The sequence below is a fragment of the Propithecus coquereli genome, unplaced genomic scaffold, assembly GCF_000956105.1.
Source record: "Propithecus coquereli isolate 6110/MARCELLA unplaced genomic scaffold, Pcoq_1.0 Scaffold156, whole genome shotgun sequence".
Lineage (NCBI taxonomy): Eukaryota > Metazoa > Chordata > Mammalia > Primates > Indriidae > Propithecus > Propithecus coquereli.
The window spans coordinates 5,781,949-5,801,660 of NW_012140080.1; the positions used below are offsets into that span (position 1 = coordinate 5,781,949).

Consider the following 19,712-nt stretch of genomic DNA (forward strand, 5'->3'; position numbering starts at 1 on the left):
CCTTAAGAAAGTGTTTTTCTGACTTTTGGCAGAAATCCCTGATTTTCTGCATTCTGTGGATGCACTACTATGGATGAGAGGATGGATCATCTTGGACTTGTAAATTCTTTTCCTTCCTCTTGAAAATTCCAGTTCTCTTGGCTTTAAGCAATTGGAATTAAAAAGGACGAAGAATCATATTTTCATGCATAGCTGCAATTCTTTGGGCTTTAAGAAATTGGAGTTCTATGTTTGCATGGAATAGTTTTTCCATGTATATTCTGTGTCTGAGCTTCTGTTAAAAACACACAAGCATGTTTAGTTGATTGATACTTTCAAAACTAATTTCAGTCTTTTTAATCTTAGATCTCTGAATGGGAAATTAATCTTAAGATGTTTTAAAACAGATAGTTGAAACTTATTTCTTAAATAGTACTGTTACCAACATGATATATTAAATACTTATCACTGGAAAACACCAGCAGCTTTTAAAATGTTTGCTTAAAAACTCATTATCTATTCAGTGTGGGTTCTTCTAAACTACAGCTCTTGAGAGAAGAAAAGGCAAAGAATAGACAAGTTGTTAGAAACACACAAGCCAGACAGGAGGGTTTCTCTTCCGTGTTTTAAATAGACATCGTTGAAACTTAGCAGACTCTGAGTAGCTGTGACAGTGGATTGTGGCTTTCAATGGTACTATTAGTGCCACTGCCCTTGTGAGTAAGTGCTGGGGCCGGAGGAGGCGGCCTCTCTGTTTTTCTTTGCCCCTTCCATCCTCAGTCTGCCCACTGCTCACCCCCAAGTCTAAATGGGACCTTTGCATGGTCTTTGGAAGAACATTCTAAAAGCAGGTCTGTGCTATAAATATAGCAGCAGATTTTTAGTAACAAGCCACTAAACTAACTAAAGAAAGAAAACTCTTATCAAAGGCCCCTGGCATCTGCTTGGAATTCGTGTTTTATACCTTAATTTTACTTATGTTGACTTCTAATAGGCTTTATTCTGAAGCTTTCTTGATTGGTAATTCAAGTAGTTACTTGGGGATATAATGGACATGGCATATAGTAAAGGTTCAATAAAAAGAATGATAATCACATCTTCATGCTTATCAGCAAATAGAACTTTCTAGGCCCTGTCTGCACCCTGGTCTAGAGGCCCCCTACCTGAGATTCGAATCTGCCAGTAGAGCTTGACCCCTCAGCCCGTAACAAGATTTTTTTTGCCCCAGTCAGGACTGTTATCCCAGGTAAGAAGCCTTCTCCCTTGCTCTACCCAGGAACTTTGTCAGGAGGAATGAATAGAAGCTCCCAACACTCCACAGTTGGGAACTCGTGCTCGATTCTCTCAGAAAGCTCCCTGTCACTGCTGCTGAGCGCATACTTACTGCCCTCGCTTCTCAGACAAAGCCGGTCTAAGACAATCAAAATTCAGCTCTGAAAACAAAAGCTTTGGGAAGCAAATTACCGTTGTGCCTCATTTCATGCAATAATTATGTACTTTTCAACACTGTATGCCAATGCATTTTTTGCTCATTTAAAGCCTGAATTTTCGAGGGTTACTTGCACCTACCAGGCACTAAGAGGTATTTGTTGAAGGAATGGTGAAATTAACAGATTCCTCTCTAAAGTGAAAACTATTTATCAAGAGAAAAGCTGCTCGGTTATTTAACTCATTTTATATCTGTAACTCTGTTTATCTAGTTGACTTAAGGAGGGACTCTCTTTTAAATGGTCCACCTTAATAACACTTTGTGGCTGAGCTCTAGAAATCTTCATGCCAGAGAAACCCAGAGCCCCAACAGTTTGGGTTACTGTCTTCCTTGCCACTCATAGCACATGATTAGGTGGCTGTAGCTGGCTTAGTACTCCTGGCCATGGCATGATCTTTGGCAAAGAACTTGACCCTCTCGGCCTCAATTTCCTCATCTGTAAAATGGGGGTGCTGTGGGGTTTAAAGAATACATGTAGATCGCTTATCATGGTCTCTGGCACCTAGTAAGGTTCATTTGATGTTAGCTTCTATTATTATTTTATTAGTCATCTTTTTTGTGCCCCTTGTGTCTTTGTGTTTAGCTTTTTCTATCTCTGTGTTCTTATTTTCTACCCTCACTTCTTCATACTTTTCTTTTTTCTACTACCTTTCTTCCTCACTCATTAATTAGGTGTAATAGAAAATGAAACAAAGCCTAATGATTATTGTCATTTCTTTGAATGCATTTTATCATGTAGCCAATACTTTTTCCTCATTTGTTAAAAGAGAAAATGAGTGATTTCAATGATTTAGATTTAGATTTCACACTTCCCCGCCCCCTCAGCTTTTAAAAAGTAGGCGTGGTGGCTCACACCTGTAATCCTAGCACTCTGGGAGGCCGAGGCGGGCGGATTATTTGAGGTCAGGAGTTCGAAACCAGCCTGAGCAAGAGCGAGACCCCGTCTCTACTAAAAATACAAAGAAATTAATCGGACAACTAAAAAATATATAGAAAAAATTAGCCGGACATGGCGGCGCGTGCCTGTAGTCTCAGCTACTCGGAAGACTGAGGCAGAAGGATCGCTTAAGCCCAGGAGTTTGAGGTTGCTGTGAGCTAGGCTGATGCCACAACACTCTAGCCCGGGCAACAGAGTGAGACTCTGTCTCAAAAAAAAAAAAAAATAAAAAGTATATCTAAAAAGTACTCTATTAGTTTCCTAAGGCTGTTATAACAAATGACCACAAACTTGGTAGCTTAAAACAACATAAATTTATTTCACACACAGTCTTGAAGGCCAGAAGTCTGAAATCAAGGTATAGGCAGGATGGTTCCTTCTGGAGGCTCTGAAAGAGAAATTGTCCTGTGTCTCTCTCCTAGCTTCTATGTTTCCTGACAATCGTTAGAGTTCTTTGGCTTGTAGACACATCACCCCATCTCTGTCTCCATCTTCATATCACTGCCCTCTCTTGTTTGACTCTGTTATCTGTCTTCTTATAAGGTGACCAGTCATTGGATTTAGGGCCCACCCTAATCCAGTACGGTATCATCTTAATTATATCTTCAAAGACCTTATTTCCAAATAAGGTCCCATGCACAGTGACCAGGGGTTAGGAGTTGAACATCCCTTTTTGGGAGTATACAATGCAACCCACTACAAGGACTTTGATTTTCCCAGAGCCCTCAACAGGAAGGATCTCTAACCTCACCCCTGAAATGATGCATCATCAGCGCTATTAGTTAAAGTTTACAGTTTCATTAAAGGTTTTCACGTCCACAAAGAAAGGTCTTTAGATGTAATCTAATTGCGTTTAAGCGTCAGTCCCTTGGCCCAGGCACCACTGCTAATTTCCATGGCTATTGATTTAACGTCTCTAAAGAAAAGTTTTCATTGATTTTTTTTTTTATCAATGCTTCACCGCTCTGATAGAAAGCGATAAAATTGAATCATTCTTGGTCTCTTATCTTTACCAAGCATTTCTTCATGAAAAGAGGTGTGGTAAGGGCACCCAAAAATTTTAAAATAGCTGGTGAGCTTCCATTTTTAGTAGTAAGTCAGAGCATCTATTTGCTGTGGCTGATTCATATTCAGAGTATATAATGAAATTTAAGATGTAGCTATTCACATTAACATAAGAGATTATGCAGGACTGGCCACATGAGTTGTGGGGTCCAGTGCAAAATGGAAATGTAGGGTCCCTTGTTAAAAAAAAATTATTCAGACTTCCAAAACAGTGACAACAGAGCATGAACCTGGGCACAGAGCCCTGATCAGCAGAGGGCCCTAAAGCCGATGCTGTGGTGATGTGTTTAAAAAAAAAAAAGTAGGAGAAACAGAAACCCGTTTCCATGAGAATTCAAAGAGGAGGGGGCTCCCTGGTGCTGAGCACCCCTTGTAGGTGCCCAGGAAGGTGCTGACCCTTAACCAGGAAGCCTCAGGGAGGAGACAGAGTGTCAGCTGAAGCCGATAAACAGATCAATGTTAATTACACAGAGGAAAGCAAGGGCCTTCCAGGCAGGGCAGAGGACCCGAGGGAAAGCTTGGAGGCAGAATTGAGCCAGGGCGAACAAGGTGCAGGGTGGAGACCATGAGGGGAGAGGGGATCCGTCACATTTAGGTCATCAGCTGGTGGGGCCAGATGGTGGAAGGACGATGGCCCTGGGGCCACAGAGCTGGCAGAGGCTGCTGTGCAGGCTGTCTCTGTTCTGCCAGTCCCTGGTGTCCTCCACCTCCCCAGCCTGTAAGTCTGTGCCACTCTCTGCTGCCACACTCTCTCCCTCCGCCCAGGCACTTCCAGGACACCCTTCCTTCCTCCCCATATGAAATATGGATGGAGAGCAGAGGCCCAGAAAGTTCTGATGGTCAAGAGACAAACCACCCTACCCCACCTCACCCGTGTCCCCCTCCCGTCCCCGCCCAGCGCCCGCCAGCTTTCCTCCACAGCACTGATCACCAGCTGATGTATGAGTTTACTTGTTGGCCTACCTCCCCCTACCGAATGGAAACTACCCACTTGGGACGGCAGGGACTTTTCTGTTTTATTGACTGCAGAAACCCCGGTGTCTGGAACAGGGCCTGGCCCACCGCAGGCTATATCAGTCCATGGTGGCCGAAAGCATGTAACCTCGCCTACCTACAGTTGCAACCCCCTCTGCCCCCTTACCCCACAGTTTGCCCTCATGTGTGGTTTGTGTGTTGCATGCACTTGTGTTAGTTGTGCTGGAGTCCTTCCAGGTAGCGGGCCCTTGCTGGGTCATCAGACTGTGCTGCACAGATGGGGGCTTTCAGGTTGTGCCTGGCCACCTCTTCCTCCCCATTTGGCCGGGGACACTGACCTTGCCGTACTACCCAGATTCTCATACGTGGGGGACAATCTGCCTCAATTTACTCCTTTTGCCCTGACATGCCATATGGTGCATGTCAAAAATGTCCCTATTGGGACGTAAGTGAAACGGGTATGCTACTTACACTTTTATGCCCCCCAGTCTACCCACAGAGCATGCGCCAGGAGCCTCCTGTTCCCATGCCACGTCCCATCATGTGTGTGCTTGGAGCATGCTCCTTCTAAACATGCCTGCCCATCCATGACATCGTTGGAGGCCAGGATTAGAAGTGCAGGAGGTCGAGAATGTGTCCTTAGTGCTACTGCTAAGACACCTGTCTTGGGGGGTGGCAGCACCCCCACCTCCCAGTTTGGGTTTTGAGGCTCAATTATGATTTCCACGCCCATCATTAGTTTTTGGATTTTTTCAGTCTGGTGGTCACTTGCTTTGGAAGGAGCCATGTTTGCTTCCCCATGCACACGCCTCTCTTTTCCTCTTCCTCCTCGACCTCATAAAAACGTGGGCGCCCATCATTCCCGTATTTGGTGCCCTGCATTGTCAGCCTTCCCTGTGCATCCCGATCCTATTCTGTGTGCCTGCAGCATAGCAACAGTTGGATATCGCACCTGCACTTGGGCGCAGGCAGAAATTGGCTTCGGAATGGTCGTGGGGTTTGTTTTGTTTTATTTAATAATCATAAAAGGATGCTTTGCCAGAAACAAGTCCGGAAAGAATAACGCAAAGGAAAGGCAAAGCTCATTGCTTTGAACATAAAACAAGGGACTCAGAGACTGGAATAAATAGGCCTGGAAGTCCTGGGCTTTATGAAGAAAATGTGGCTTCTGCCCCCAAAGGGCTATGAAGAGAAGTCATTTTTATCTATCCCCTCCTGTACCCAGGCTCTGCCATTGTAATTGTTAGAAACTGCTTATTTCCAAGTAATAGAACCCCTGGAAACTGTCTTAATGAGAGATTTATCACACAGGAGGGTCTCGTAGAGCCCCCAGAGAATACTCCACACTCAGGCAGGGGAGGAGGCGGGAGCTGGGACTACACCTGGAGCCAGTTTCTCCTTCTTTCTCCATCCTTCCTACCTTCTCTCCCTTTCTTCCTCCCTCCCTCTTTTTCTCTTTCTTGTTCCTGCCCTCCTCTCTCTCCCCATCTTCCTTCCTCCCCCCTTCTCTCCTCTGTCTCCTTTTTCACCCTCTTTCTCCCCCTCCCTGCTTCTCTCCCTTTCTCTCTTTTCTGTTGCTGATACTTCATTGCTCTTTACTCTCTGGGTATCAGCCTCCTTGTTCTCTCCCCACACAAAAATGTCTTAATCTACATGGTTTATAGAATATAGCTAATAACTCACTGGTTTATATATTACAAGACCAACCACAAAAATCCCAATTCCAAATTCCCAGAGAGAGAATCAAAATGGCCTGACTTGGGCCAAGTGTCTGCCCTGCTCACCAAACACTGGCCATGGAGTTGACACCTGAAAACCCATAGGTGGGGCTGTGGAGTGCCCAGAGGTTGGACAGTGCCCAGGATATATGTAAGAGAAAGGACCCCTCCTGGGCAGATACCCAAAAATGTCAGCTATGATCCTTTTTACCTTGTTTTGAAGGATTCCCCTTAAAGTTTTATGTCAAAGTCCATTCTCTTTCCACTGGGTTCTGCTTAAAGCAAACCATAAAGCTACACCGAGCCCAGATATTATTATTAATATTAATAACTACAAGCCCAGGCATTCTGCAGCACAGCTTAGTTGTTGTTTTTCACCTGTCTGGGTATAAAGAGGAATCTCTTCTTTCAGGCCAGTCTTTTATCAAGGGGACCCATCACTGTTGTGCCATTTTGAAACCAGTACTAACCCTCAGCAAAACTGGGAAGCAAATGAGGTTTGTCTCTGGCAAAACCGCCATCTCTACTCCTGGACTGTTTCTCGGGCTCACGCTGGTTGCTCTTGGCTGCCAAGTTGCTCCATTGACCCACCTGCTAAAACCTGCCAGCCCTGACTTCTAGATCAGAGTTTCTCCTTCTGCACTTCATTCCCTGCAGGTTTCCCTTCTGCTGAGAAGCTGCACATTATGGTTAATTTGAAATATCACCTGAGTCCAGAAAAACCAACCTAGTAAGTTGCTCAAAGTCCCTTTCTTAGGTGTCTGTGATTCACCAAGATTTACTATTGCTTCCCAGATAGTGCATGCTCAATTTCAAAGTGCATGTTCATGAAAATGACAGCTAAATTAATCTAGTAGTCATGTTTTAAATGGGTCCTTTAGAGACCTCACAGCATGATGCCTTTATTCAAAGGATTTGCATTCATGGCGGGATTTCAGGGAAGTGGGGAAACAATTTTTGCACAAGGTTCTTATACAGGTGAGTGTCCTCTTTGCCTGTCAGGGTCTGACTTAAAGCTTGTCTCTCATCTCCTTGGCACTGGGGCACTGTCACTGTTGATCCTCTACAAACCAGCAGAGCCTGGTGGAAGAGAATGGGCTTTGATGCAGACTTTGCTGGGATGCCTTGCTTAGGCCACGCGCCAGGGAAGTGGCTTAGCTAAGCTACTTCACAAATGTAAACCATCTACTAAGAGTCTGACCCATAGCAAGTGCTTAGCTGTTATTAATTTTATATTGAGTTTTAGTCCAAAGAACACATAATTCAAAGGGACTATCCTAAGTGACTGAGTGCCTAATTCTGGCATTTTAAGTCCAGAGAAATATGCCTTTTGTGCTTTGTTAGGATAAGGGTGGAAGCACCATTGATCACTGTACATGTTGGATATTTTTGAAAGTTCTGAGAAAAGGAAGCTATTTAGCCATTCATTCTTTTACTCAGCAAATGTGGATTGGGGGCTGGTTATGTGCCAGCTACAAGAGAGATGATGTAAGAATTGCGAACGCTTCCTACACTAAGTGTTCTCAGTGGGGGCGATTTTGCTACCCGGGTGCATTTGGCAATGTCTGGAGACATTTTCGATTCTCACATCTGGGGTGTGTTAATGGCATTTAATAGAGGCCAGGGATGCTGCTAAGCACCCTACAATGCCCAGGATGCCCCCCCCCAACAAAGAATTATCCAGCCCTACATGTCAATAGTGCTGAGGTTGAGAAACCTCGAGAGAGGCACTAGGGAGCCATTGGAGGTTTCTGAACAGGGAAGTGTCAAAGGAATGTTGGTTCTGGTGTGCTCATAAACGTGACACGAAGTTGGTACGGGAATGTCTTACTTTATGCAATCGGGAGATTCCCAAAAGCTTTGAGGCAATCAATGTTTTAGAAATTAAATCCTACCTTAAACGGATCAGAGCAGCGGATAATGAAACAAATCCAGGGCTCTGTGGTGCGGCGGTGGGAAGGTGGTTCTCCTGCAGCGGCTGCCGCGCCAGCCTCTCAGAGGGAACCAGGGACTCTGTCACAGACTAAGTGATTCCCCTCTGCTGGTTTCTTTTTGCCTACATCTGGAAAGGTTCGCTTCAAGGTCGGTATTTCATCTGATCTTGCAAGAGGGGAAAGCCCAAAGTTTACCCTGATTTCTCACATGAGTTAAATGTCACATGATTGTGGGAAATACAGTAAATTGTAGGGAAGATATTTGGCACAGATCTGGAGGCCTTGACCGTGTTACTGACCTTCTCAGGGGTGGAGGATAAGCTGCTCACGTTCCAGCCCCTTAGTCAACTCTGGGCAAAAGCCAGACTAGAACCCCCAAACCCAGCGACTTGTAGCTGGACATGACGTTAGCCGTCTTCAGCCCCCTCTTCTTTGTACATAAAGTAGCTAAGAAAAAACTGCCTTTGACCCAAAGAGTCCTTTTCAAAGCACAGCAAAAGAGTAAAGTTTTGGTTTTTAATATAAATAATAAAAATGGCAAACTGAAGCAATGTGATTTCAGTCTATACCAGTGATTCGCAGTCGAGGTTGCTCCCTCCTACCCTCCCACTGGTGACATTCAGCAATGTCTGGAGACTTTTGTGGTTTGTCGCAACTGGGAGGTGCTACTGGCATCTAGTGGGTAGAGGCCAGGGATGCTGCTAAAAGTCCTACAATGCACAAGACAGTCCTCCCACAACAAAGAATTTTCCAGCCCAAAATGTAATAATATCAAGGTTAAGAAACCCTGTTGTATACTTATACGAAAAAGCACACCATAAATAGCACTTTCTCTTTCTTAGAGTTTAGAACTCAGGCTGAGCCGATCGTACATTTGGGTGATATCTACACTGACCCATCAAAACATATCAGTGCAGATACCTGCCAAATAGAGAATACTGCCTCCCAGATTCAGCAGACATGAGACAAATAACATCCTGTTCATTTAGAAAAAGTCAAGTTGAGGGATATTCACTGTATGCCCAAGGTTTTTCTAGACAACTCTTCTTGCTTTTGTTTTTCCTACGTAGCCATTCCTGAGCTATTTGTCAAACATACCTTATCTCCTGTAATATCATCTTTTTTTGTTTGGTGTGGTTTTTGAATTCCAGGCAGACCATGCCCAGAATAATAGTCTTGGACAGACATTCTTCCTGTCTGGGGTATTTTCTTCCTGTCTAGAATATTTTGGTTACTGCCCTAAAGTTTTCAAAATGTTCTTTTTCTAAAAAGATATTCTTGAAAATCAATACACTGTAGAGAATGGAAAAAGCTGATCAGGGACTTTTAAGATATGGGGTATTTCATTTAGAGAGTCAACATAAGTTGAACCCAAATAAAATAGGCTCAGAGAGTGCCCTCAGCGTTGACATGTAGCCTACTGTCTAGAGATTGTCCTTGGGGATCCAAAAGAAAAGTGAACAATATATCAGCCGTGAAAATAAACAGTAGATCATCACACAAAAAGGAAGTTAGGCAATGCGCCTAAAATAATGTTTAACTTTACGTTCCCCCTCCATTCCCATTTAATTTTATTTCTGTGGGACTGTGTGTGGACACATGGAGTTATTGGCTGTTCAAAGATACCTACCTGCATTTATTTGTCTGGATAAATGAGATTAAAGGCAGTAGGATACTTGTTGGGAAAGGATGTTGGTAAATACAGACAGGGCTAATAAGCATTAAATGCAATTTTGATATACTCAACTTTTTTTAAAGATTGGCAAAAAGTGAAATTTTAGAAAATTTGTGATTAGCCTACCCTGTATTTCCCAAAGCAGTCAGTAGACCAGTTTCTATTCTGTCAATATACATTTTGTCAGTGTGTAGTAAACATTATAGCTGCTTTCCTAATTTCTAAACATTGGGTTTCATTTTTACCCCAAGGTATGGAGATATTTGCCATGAGGTTAATTTATCCACTGGAGATGTTTCAGAGAATAACATGATATCACTTTTTTTTTTTTTGCACCTCCTACAAGAAAAAAATGCCTTTCAAAAACCAGGCCTACCTTCTTCGGCCTTTAGTTATGTTGTGTCCTCTCCTTCGAATGTCGTCCTCAAATCATCTACCCCGAGTCAACACCATCACTTCCCCACCAGGTCCACGTTTCCTGGGCTGGTCAATTTCTATCCATCCTTCAAAGCCCATTTCAACATTGCCTTCCCCAACCTTCAAGGAAGAATTCATTATTCTCTCCATCATACTATTGCAGGATCTCCTACGTGCTCAGTTGTATCACTCGACACATAATTATTTATGTTGCATGTTCTTGTAGATAATGAAATCCTTGAGCACAAGGAGTTCATGCTCCTCTGATCTATTTCAACTCTGTCTAGCCAAGGATTGGTACAGAGTCAGGTTCAAAGCAGGCAATCGGCATGTAAGTATCAAACAAGTGAATAGTGAGTTGATGGAAGGGTGGATAGGTGGATGAAAATAGAAATAATTCATCTCTCTGACATCCTTACCCCCACTAATTTGTAATGCCACTTCTGAGATATACCAAGTCTCCATGTATGTGTGATTTGGTTTCTGATCTTTCCACTCTATACCACTGGTACCAGATATGTTGTACCAAACATATGGGGTTTGGCTATCATTTGTAATCTTATTGCAATATATTCAGAATATGATTTGTATGGTATCGATTTTTTTATGTATATGTTGAAGCTTGAGTGTGGTCAGTTTATGTAAATGTTCCAAACGTTTTTAAAAAGAGTGTTCTTTGATTTGCTAGATATAAGGTCCCTTTTCTATTTAGTATATTAACTTTAGCTATTTCCTCCATTAGTTTCTGTGAATAGGTGTTAAAATCATTGTGATTATAGATTTATCAGTTTCTCCTCATAATTCTTTCAAAGTTTGCTTATATTTTTGAGACCATGCTGTCATACACATATAAGCTCAAAAGTATTATATCTTTCTAGTAAAAATATATCTCTATTATGATCATCTTTGTCACTAATAATGCAAATATATATATTTGATCTGTTCTGGATTTCTATTGGCTAGCATTTGCTGAGTATGACTTTTTACTTCCAACACTTCTTTCACATTTATGATTTGTGCTTTTGAAGAGATTTTTAAAAATATGATTGGAAAATCTGCTTTTTATAGGATGAGTTACAGCCACTTATATTTATTGTAATTAGAGATATATAAGGATTTTTTATTCACTGTTTTTATTGCTCCTTTTTTCTCATTTCCTGCTTTTTATTGGCTTAATCAAATCTCAATTTCTGTTTCCTTTATGCATTTTTAAATTAATTTAAATTGATGGATTCCATTTCACTCTTTCTGTGTATACTCAAAAATCTAATATATGCATAATTAACTTAAAATATTCCTCAGTAATTAGTAGCTCTTATTACATTCCCCAAATCATAAGGACCTTAGAATGCTTTAACTCTCTTCTTCCCTTCAATCTTCCCTGTAATGTTTCACTCTGGTTTTAAGCCCCCTAAAATTAGTCATCTTGTTATTGTTTTATGCATATAGGGCTTGATTAGTTTGACCCATAGTTACCAGTTTTCTTGTTTACCTTTGCTTCCTGAATCCTATTCCTTACTCCTAGGTTTAATTTGCATCTCACTGAAGTATATTTTATTAATAGTATTTCTTTGAGTGAGAATCTGTGAGTGGAAACTCTTGACATTTGTTTGAAAATATCTTTATTTCACCCTTGCTCTTGGATGATAGATAATTAGCTGGCTATAAAAGTTAGGTGGGCAACACTTTTCTCTGAGTACTCTGATGAAATTTTCCATAATCACTCTCTTTTTTTCCTGAGAAAAAGTCTGTTTTTACCCTAATTGCTGTTCTTTTGCAGGTTACCTGGTTTTTAGGATTTTGCTTTGTCTTTTGGTATTCTGCAAGTTCACTATAATCTATATAGATATAGATTATTTTTATTTATCTTATTTGAGCCTCATTTAGCTTTTCTTAAGCTGAAGATTTTGTGTCTTTTACTAATTCTGGAAAGATCCTGGCTGTTTTTTCTTTGAATATATATTGCTTCCACATATACCCTAAACCCCATCATCTCCCAACTTTTTGGGATTATCACTCTTTTGCTTATCTTCTCTTTCTCCTACATCTCCAGTCTCTTCTGCATCTCCAGTCTCTCCTACCTATCATATCAATCATACCATCAACAAGTCAACATGCTCTAATGTCTCCCATCTTTAAAAAAAAAAAGCTCCATTGAGCCATCCTATTTCTCTGCTGAACATCATAGCTAAACTTCTTGATGGAGTTGCCTTCACATTTCTCCACTTCCTTACCTCTCATTTATTCTTCAGTTACTTAAGTCTGACTTCTGCCCTCACCAATCCAAAGGCACTGCTCTTGCCAAGGTTGCTAACAACTTCCACGTATCTGAATCAGTATTTAGTACTTATCTAAGTAGACCTCTTGCCAGCATTCCACATGATTGACCACTCCTTGCCTGAGGTACTCTTCACCTCTTAGCTTCTGAAACATTTTCCTGTTTTGTTTTCTCTAAACATTGGAGCACCGAGGGTTTGGTGTTGAGCTGTCTTTTCTACTATCTATCTCTAATACAGTCATGTGCTGCATAATGACATCTCAGTCAAGTATGGACCACATATATAATCGCGGTCCCATAAAATTATAATGGAGCTGCCCTATACAGGTGTACTATCTTTTATCTTTTGTATCATATTTTTACTGTATCTTCTCTATGTTTGGTTACACAAATACTCAACCATTATGTTACAATTGCCTATAGTGTTTGGTACAATAATGTGCTGTATAGGTTTGTAGCGTAGGAGCAATAATAGGCCATACCATATAGCCTGGGTGTGTAGTAGGCTATACCATCTAGGCTTGTATAAATACACTATATGATGTTCCCCTCACCCCATGGACAAAATTGCTTAACAATGCATTTCTTAGAATGTATTCCGATCATTAAGCAATGCATTACTATACTTTTTAGCCATTCACACAATTTTAAATATCATCGTTTGTCAGGGATCATCAAATTATCCCTCCAGCCCTCACCCCTATCAAATTTGTGCAAATTCCTGCTTGACACTAACACTTGGATTTTCTAGCAGCATTTAACCTTAACCTGTCTACAACTGAATTCTTGAACTTCTGCCCAGAAGAGTGTCTGCTCTTTCTCAGCAAATGGTATCACCATCTACCTTGTTCCTGAGCTAGAATCTAGGAGTCATTCTTGATTCTCCATATTTATTCTATTATCAGGTCCTGTAAATTCTGTGTTCAAAATATATCTCAAATTCATCTACTTCCCATCTCCACGGCCAGCTTCCTGGTCTCACCCTCTGTCGCTGCTCAACTAGACAACTGTACGGTTTTCAAATCTGTTCTGCTCTTAACACCCTCCCATCCATTTTAACACAGTAATCAGAATAATATTTTTTAAAATACATCTTCCTACATGAAGTCCTTCAAGAACTTTCTTTTGTACCTAGATTAAAACCAAATCCACACTCGTGAATAAAGTCTTGAAGGCCCTGAGTGACTTTCCCTTATGTACCTTAAACTTTATCTCAATTCCTGTCCCCCTCCCTTTTGGTGTTCTGGCCACCCTGGCTTTCCAGTTGCTCCATCACACCAAGCTCTTTTGCTCCTGCGAGGCCTCCTTACTTTCCTTCTGCCTAGAATGTTCCCTGTCTCATCCCCTTCCACCCCCAGGACTAGCTCTTCTCTTCCTTCAGGTCACCTTCCAAGAGGGGCCTTCCTGGCCATCCTGGATAACACTGGCCCCCCTTAGTCTCTCTAATAGCAGCCTTAGCTTTTTTTCTTCTATAGCTTTTTTCATACTTTTTATGGAGTGTTGTGTTTTACATATCATTTTATTATATTTAATTGATCTCACAATTTCAACAGTATACTAATAAGTGACTTCTCTGCCATAATTAACCAGCACTTTTAGAACATTTCTAGTAAAATATTAAAAAATGTACGATTGCCAAATTTAGAAAATGTTCAACTTTAATGAGGATACTTTACTGAGGAATTCTTTTAGTACCGAGTTTAATCTCAGTGGGCCTCTAGGTGAATCATGGCACTTGGCCCCATGCGTACTTCCAGGATGAATTCTCTGCATTCCTACCAGGAGCATGTTGTCATGTCTTAGAGTCATTGCCTTGCAACACACTTCTTTATTTAAGTGAGAACAATTTTGAGAAATTTTTTGCATCATTTTTCAAAACAGAAACTCTATAAGGGGCAGTCTGCATATGATAAACTGAAATACCAAAAGACTATTATAACTTAACTTTACTGCATGGAAATCCTGGTGATAAGTGGCTCTTTTTGATTTATTAACTCACTGACTTTCTTCCTCTGCTTTTACTCACCTGCGAGTTCCCTTAAGAGAAATCCAGGTCTGTTTTGTTTGCCTCTTTTTGCACACCTAATTACTAGTGTGTATGAATGAAGAAAGAATTCGAATGATGCTATTTTTTTCCTGAAGTAGAACTGTGATGAACATCCTCCCAAATTGTGACCGTATTTGTCATTCTGATTTTTTGTTAAATAAAAGTAGTATACAGGCCTCCCAGTGTGTTAATAATATTGTCTACATTTATATGTTAATGGAAGTTTAAAACTTTGAAAGGTTTTATATAATGTCTTATAATATTTTAATTTTGTAAAATTTCAGAACATTTTCATGTAGATTTGTATGCCCCCAGTGGACAGCCAGTGGTGGTTTTGGCCAACCATTGTCTCATCTGTTTGCAAGGAATCTCCTAGCTCTGCTTCTTAAAGCTCTATTGTGCCAGAGAACAAGTATTTTTGTTTTGTTTTCATTTTAAATCATGACTTAATACGTGGTACTGCTATTGGGAGAACCCGTATCTGAATAATGAAAGATAAAACCATCATTACTTCGTAATGTTCAAAATACAGAACAACTGGCTGGGGCACCCATCCATGACAGCAGCCCTTTGGCCAAGCAGGAGAGGTTTTTAGCTTACTTACCTGAAGGCCACACCAAGGCCTGCTCAATGTAGACCCTGTCTATCTCTGGGGTCAGCAATTCTATAGGCCCCATTGATAGCCTGCATTTTCAGCCAACTCCTTCACTTTTTTTAATGCCTTTTTTGGAAGCAGCTGAAAGCCTTGGAACCTTTTAATTATCCCATGATCATGTCTTATTTATACCTGCCTGGTTAGTCTACAGATGGGGGAACTTGGGTCAAAAGGACACAGTCATTGAGTTCTGCCTTCCAGAACTTGCTGAGCTAAATGCAGGTTATAGCTGCCGGCTTAGGCTATCTTGGGTTTGTCCACACAGTGCCTTGTTTTAGGTGGTGAGAGTCTCATTTCTTAGGTGACGGCGAGGCCCTATAATCTTACTGTTTCTCCACATTCCTTTCTGACTCTGGCCTGGGGCATGGTGTATTGGTGAAGGATTTTCAAAGATTAAAGCACGTCTCTGTTTTCTCGGGATCTGTTTGCAGCTGCCTTACTGGAAGGAAAAGGCCCAGTGAGGCATTACTCCTGCTAAGGCTGTCGTTTCTTCATTGATATGTCCGAGGCCACCTGCCTCCAAATGACTCTGAATTTTCTGACCTTTTTCTTCTTTTTGGATCCCAGGTTCACACATTCCGAGGCCCACACTGGTGTGAATACTGTGCCAATTTCATGTGGGGGCTCATCGCCCAAGGGGTCCGGTGCTCAGGTAGACACGGAATTTTCTTTCTCCTTTTCCAGTTCTATAAAGTGCCACTGTGTTGAGCAGGAGGGCATCTCTCCAGACCTGGGGGAGATACACTCAGATAAGCTCAAAAATCTGGCCTTCTGGAGGGTTCCATGCTTGTCTATGCTTAATGGAGAGACTATTCGAAGTGTTTGCATGAATGAAAAAGAGTATCTCACGTTTATGCGGGGAAAGAAAAAAAAACCAAGAAATAAATATTCTTAAACACCTACCTGCCTCCCCAAATAGGCAGTAGTCCTTAAAAGAAAAAAAGTCAATTCCAATGGAATTACATAGATAGAAAAACCATACTTTTTCCTACCCTATCTTACTACAAAAACCAGGACATAAAAATAGTAATAATACTGGTGAATATTTACCCCTTACAAGGCACTGGGCTAACCTCTATTTATCATGCCATTTAGCCTCAACAGAGCATGGAGGAGATGCAATTAAATAAAAGAGGAAACAGAGGCTCAGAGATAATTGTTCCTTGCCCTTGGCCACATAGTAAGCAGTGGAACATTGATTTAAAGGCAGTCAGACTCCAGAGCTCATGCTTAGTATTTTTCTGCCATCAGATCAGCAGTGAAACCACACACCTTGATTTGATATCACATAGTTTTGAAGGAGTTTAAAACCCTAGGTGCTTTTCCACCTAGAATTGGATGCCCACACTCATTGCTAACAGTACACAACACATCTTATCAAAGTACATCTAACAAATGATAAAGAGTTGCCAAATTAATATGTAACTGGGCTTCCTAATTCATCATGCCACACTTTTTCTGGCAAGCAATTGTGGCCGGGAGCAAGAACAGCCTCTTCTGATATTGATTGTGTTTCCACCGACACCATGACCGATTTCCTCCTTGCTGGGGTATGATTTTAAAAAAATAATTCTTATGCAGCATTTAAAATAAAATAAATTAATGACACTACATTAAGGTGACCTTCTTTTCCATACATAGTGCCCATCTTGGTTCACAGGATCGTGAAACCTTAAGTTCTCCTCTCTGCCTGGAAGGGGCTTTTTAGCTTCTGTATGGATACAGCAATCACTGTGTTCACACCTGGGTGATTCAAGTAGCCCTCGTGTATGTCAGATAACTCTGTCTCCCCCATCCCGGGTCCATGAGATAAGTGGTATTATGTTCAGATTTACCTCTGAGAGACAGCCTCTCCAGATATGTTCAGATACCCTGATTAACACAGAAGACTAACTTGCCAGAAGTCACAGAGCATCTCACGGCTCAACCACTGAGCAAAGAGGTAGAATATCTGAATGACTCAGTGGCCATTAACTTGGCCTGTCCAGATCATATCTATCAAAAATATCCCTAATTGCTGGTATTATCCAATTCCAGCATAAAATTGGTCCAAAATCAATATTTTGAGAGCAGAACTCTGGGCTTCACATTAGCTGTGAACAGTACTTTTCTCTGGGATGAAAGGGTTTTTGGGTTTTTTTCTAGTGTGGTTTTTTTTAAATGAAACACATTCTAAAGCTATACTGTTAATGTGCTCCACTGGCTACTCTTTGTCCTTACGTTTCCTGTGAGCAGCAGAAAGGCTAAAACTGATCAGAGAAGGTTAGGAAGGGCCATCGTTGCCTCTCAGCTCTCCATATATTACAAATTTTAAATGTTTTTAAACACACTAGACTTTATTCGTAGCATATGGAGTTCTATTACTTTGAAAAAACTGAATATTTTATACTTGTTATAAAACATCTTAATTTTAATAAAATGTCAATATTTAACTCTACATAAATATATTATTGCTTCAGGTCTTAAAATGAAGATGTATGATTCCTCTTATATGAGGTATCTAGAGACAGAAAGTTGCATGGTGGTTGCAGGGGGAAGGGGAAGGAGAGAGATGGGTGAACGGAAGTTACATTGTTTGGGTACCTTCAGTTCTGGAAGATGGAAGAAAGTGCTGGGGTTGGATGGTGGTGATGGTTGGACAACAATGTGAATGTACTTAATGCTATAAACTGTACACTTAAAGATGGTTAAAATGGTAAATTTTATGTAATGTATATTTTACCACAATTTAACAAAAAATTTTAAGTGAAATTTGTGAGATGTAGTACAAATTACTTATAAAATAACTTAATAGCTGGACAGGTATCCTTATTTTCTTATTACCATATTTGCTATCTGTTTTATTTGACTGAACACTTATGTAGTACCTACTGTATTTCAGACACTGTGCTGAGCACTTTATATCTATTAACTTATTTGATCTGTGTGGTAATGCTAGGAGGTAAGTGCTATTATGAGCTCCATTTTATAAAAGGATTCAAACAAGAAAACCTGCCAATTCTTTTAGTTCAGTTAGTCAAAATTTACATTCCCTAAGTAGATACATCAAAATATTATTGAAGTTCACAAGCTTTGCTGAATTTCTCACAATGATAAAGCTAAGATGAATTAGAACTGTTTTTTTCTTTGGCAGGAGGGTAGACAAAAATAACTAGTAAAAATTATGTGAAAATAACTTAGAAATTACCACTGATTTACAGAAGTTTACAAGGGTCCTCTCAAACTCTTGGTGTGGTTAACTGCTTTTTATATAAAGCAGCTGACTACAATATTCATTATCCTGTGTGTGTGTGTGTGTGTGTGTGTGCGCATGCATGTGTGTAGTGCTATTCTTTAAACCTAGAAGGCACTTTGAGTAGACAGCACATTAACTTTGAAAAACTTCAGCATTACATTTTTATTTTCCAGAATGTAGACTACTTTTTCATTGTCAGAGAAATTCTGAAAGTGAATACCAACTGCTAACAAGGCTTTTTAATGTCTTCATTGAACTTAAAAGCACCTTTTCAGCTTCGGATCTTGATACGAGCTTCATAAATAATTCCTCTAATCATCGCATTACACGGCATTGTTATAAATTATAAACTCTCAGGTACTCCCACTGGTGTACAGTTAGGCATTATTTCCACTCATAGGTGTCAAAATAAGACCCGTAGAAAGGACAATGGCCTACTCAAAGTGCCCGGCAAGGAGGAGGGGAGTGCAGACTACGGGGCAACCCTCTAGGAAAGGGGAAGAAGATGCCATGGTCATGGTCATGATGATGGACTCCTCAAACCAAAGATGAGCAATTCCTGCAGAAAGAGTAACTATGCCTTCCACAGCAGAGCATCATGGGCTTAAAGGAAACAACCTACCCAAAGTCCTAGGTGCCCTTTATGAGCCGTGATCATCTCTGGAAATCTAAACCAAAGCCCACTTGTGAACCCAAAGGGTTCCAGCCTGAAAAGGGAAAACATACAAACACCCTAACTAATTGCCTAAACCATCTGGGTAAGACATTCTAGTCCAGCCACAAAGGAGGCTTATTAAGAAAAATTGAATCACATAGGGGTTTAATGAGTAAAGATGAATCACACACTCACCTCGTAGAGAGTATCTCTCTAAATGCGATGGGATGTTCCAGGGAGATACATCAAACCCTTGGGTGGTGGTATTTTTTATTTTCGGCAACGTATAATTTGTGTTGGGCTTTGACAAAAGGACTGGGCAAGGCTAATGTGGCATCTTTGTTTACAGACTGTGGCTTGAACGTACACAAACAGTGTTCCAAGCACGTTCCCAACGACTGCCAACCTGATCTCAAGCGGATCAAGAAAGTGTACTGTTGCGACCTCACAACTCTTGTGAAGGCTCACAACACTCAGAGACCCATGGTGGTGGACATATGCATTCGGGAAATTGAAGCGAGAGGTTTGGAAAATACTTCTTATTACAATATTATACTGATTCTATTTTTACTGTTTATTTTTACTGTTGTCAAGAAAACCAAAGTTCTCCATTACTCTTGTTGGGACCAGCACATACACACAAAGACGCACAC

The 19,712-nt window shown here is 40.9% G+C and overlaps 1 protein-coding gene across 1 annotated transcript in view; it reads left to right on the top strand.

Annotated features, from left to right (window-relative positions):
- Window positions 1–19,712, top strand: part of CHN2 (chimerin 2) — a 353,485-nt gene that overhangs the window by 313,831 nt on the left and 19,942 nt on the right. Inside the window, exons 8-9 of the mRNA XM_012640732.1 lie at window positions 15,737–15,821; window positions 19,409–19,582. Coding sequence (XP_012496186.1) covers window positions 15,737–15,821; window positions 19,409–19,582 — 259 coding nt within the window. The remainder of the gene's footprint in view (window positions 1–15,736; window positions 15,822–19,408; window positions 19,583–19,712) is intronic.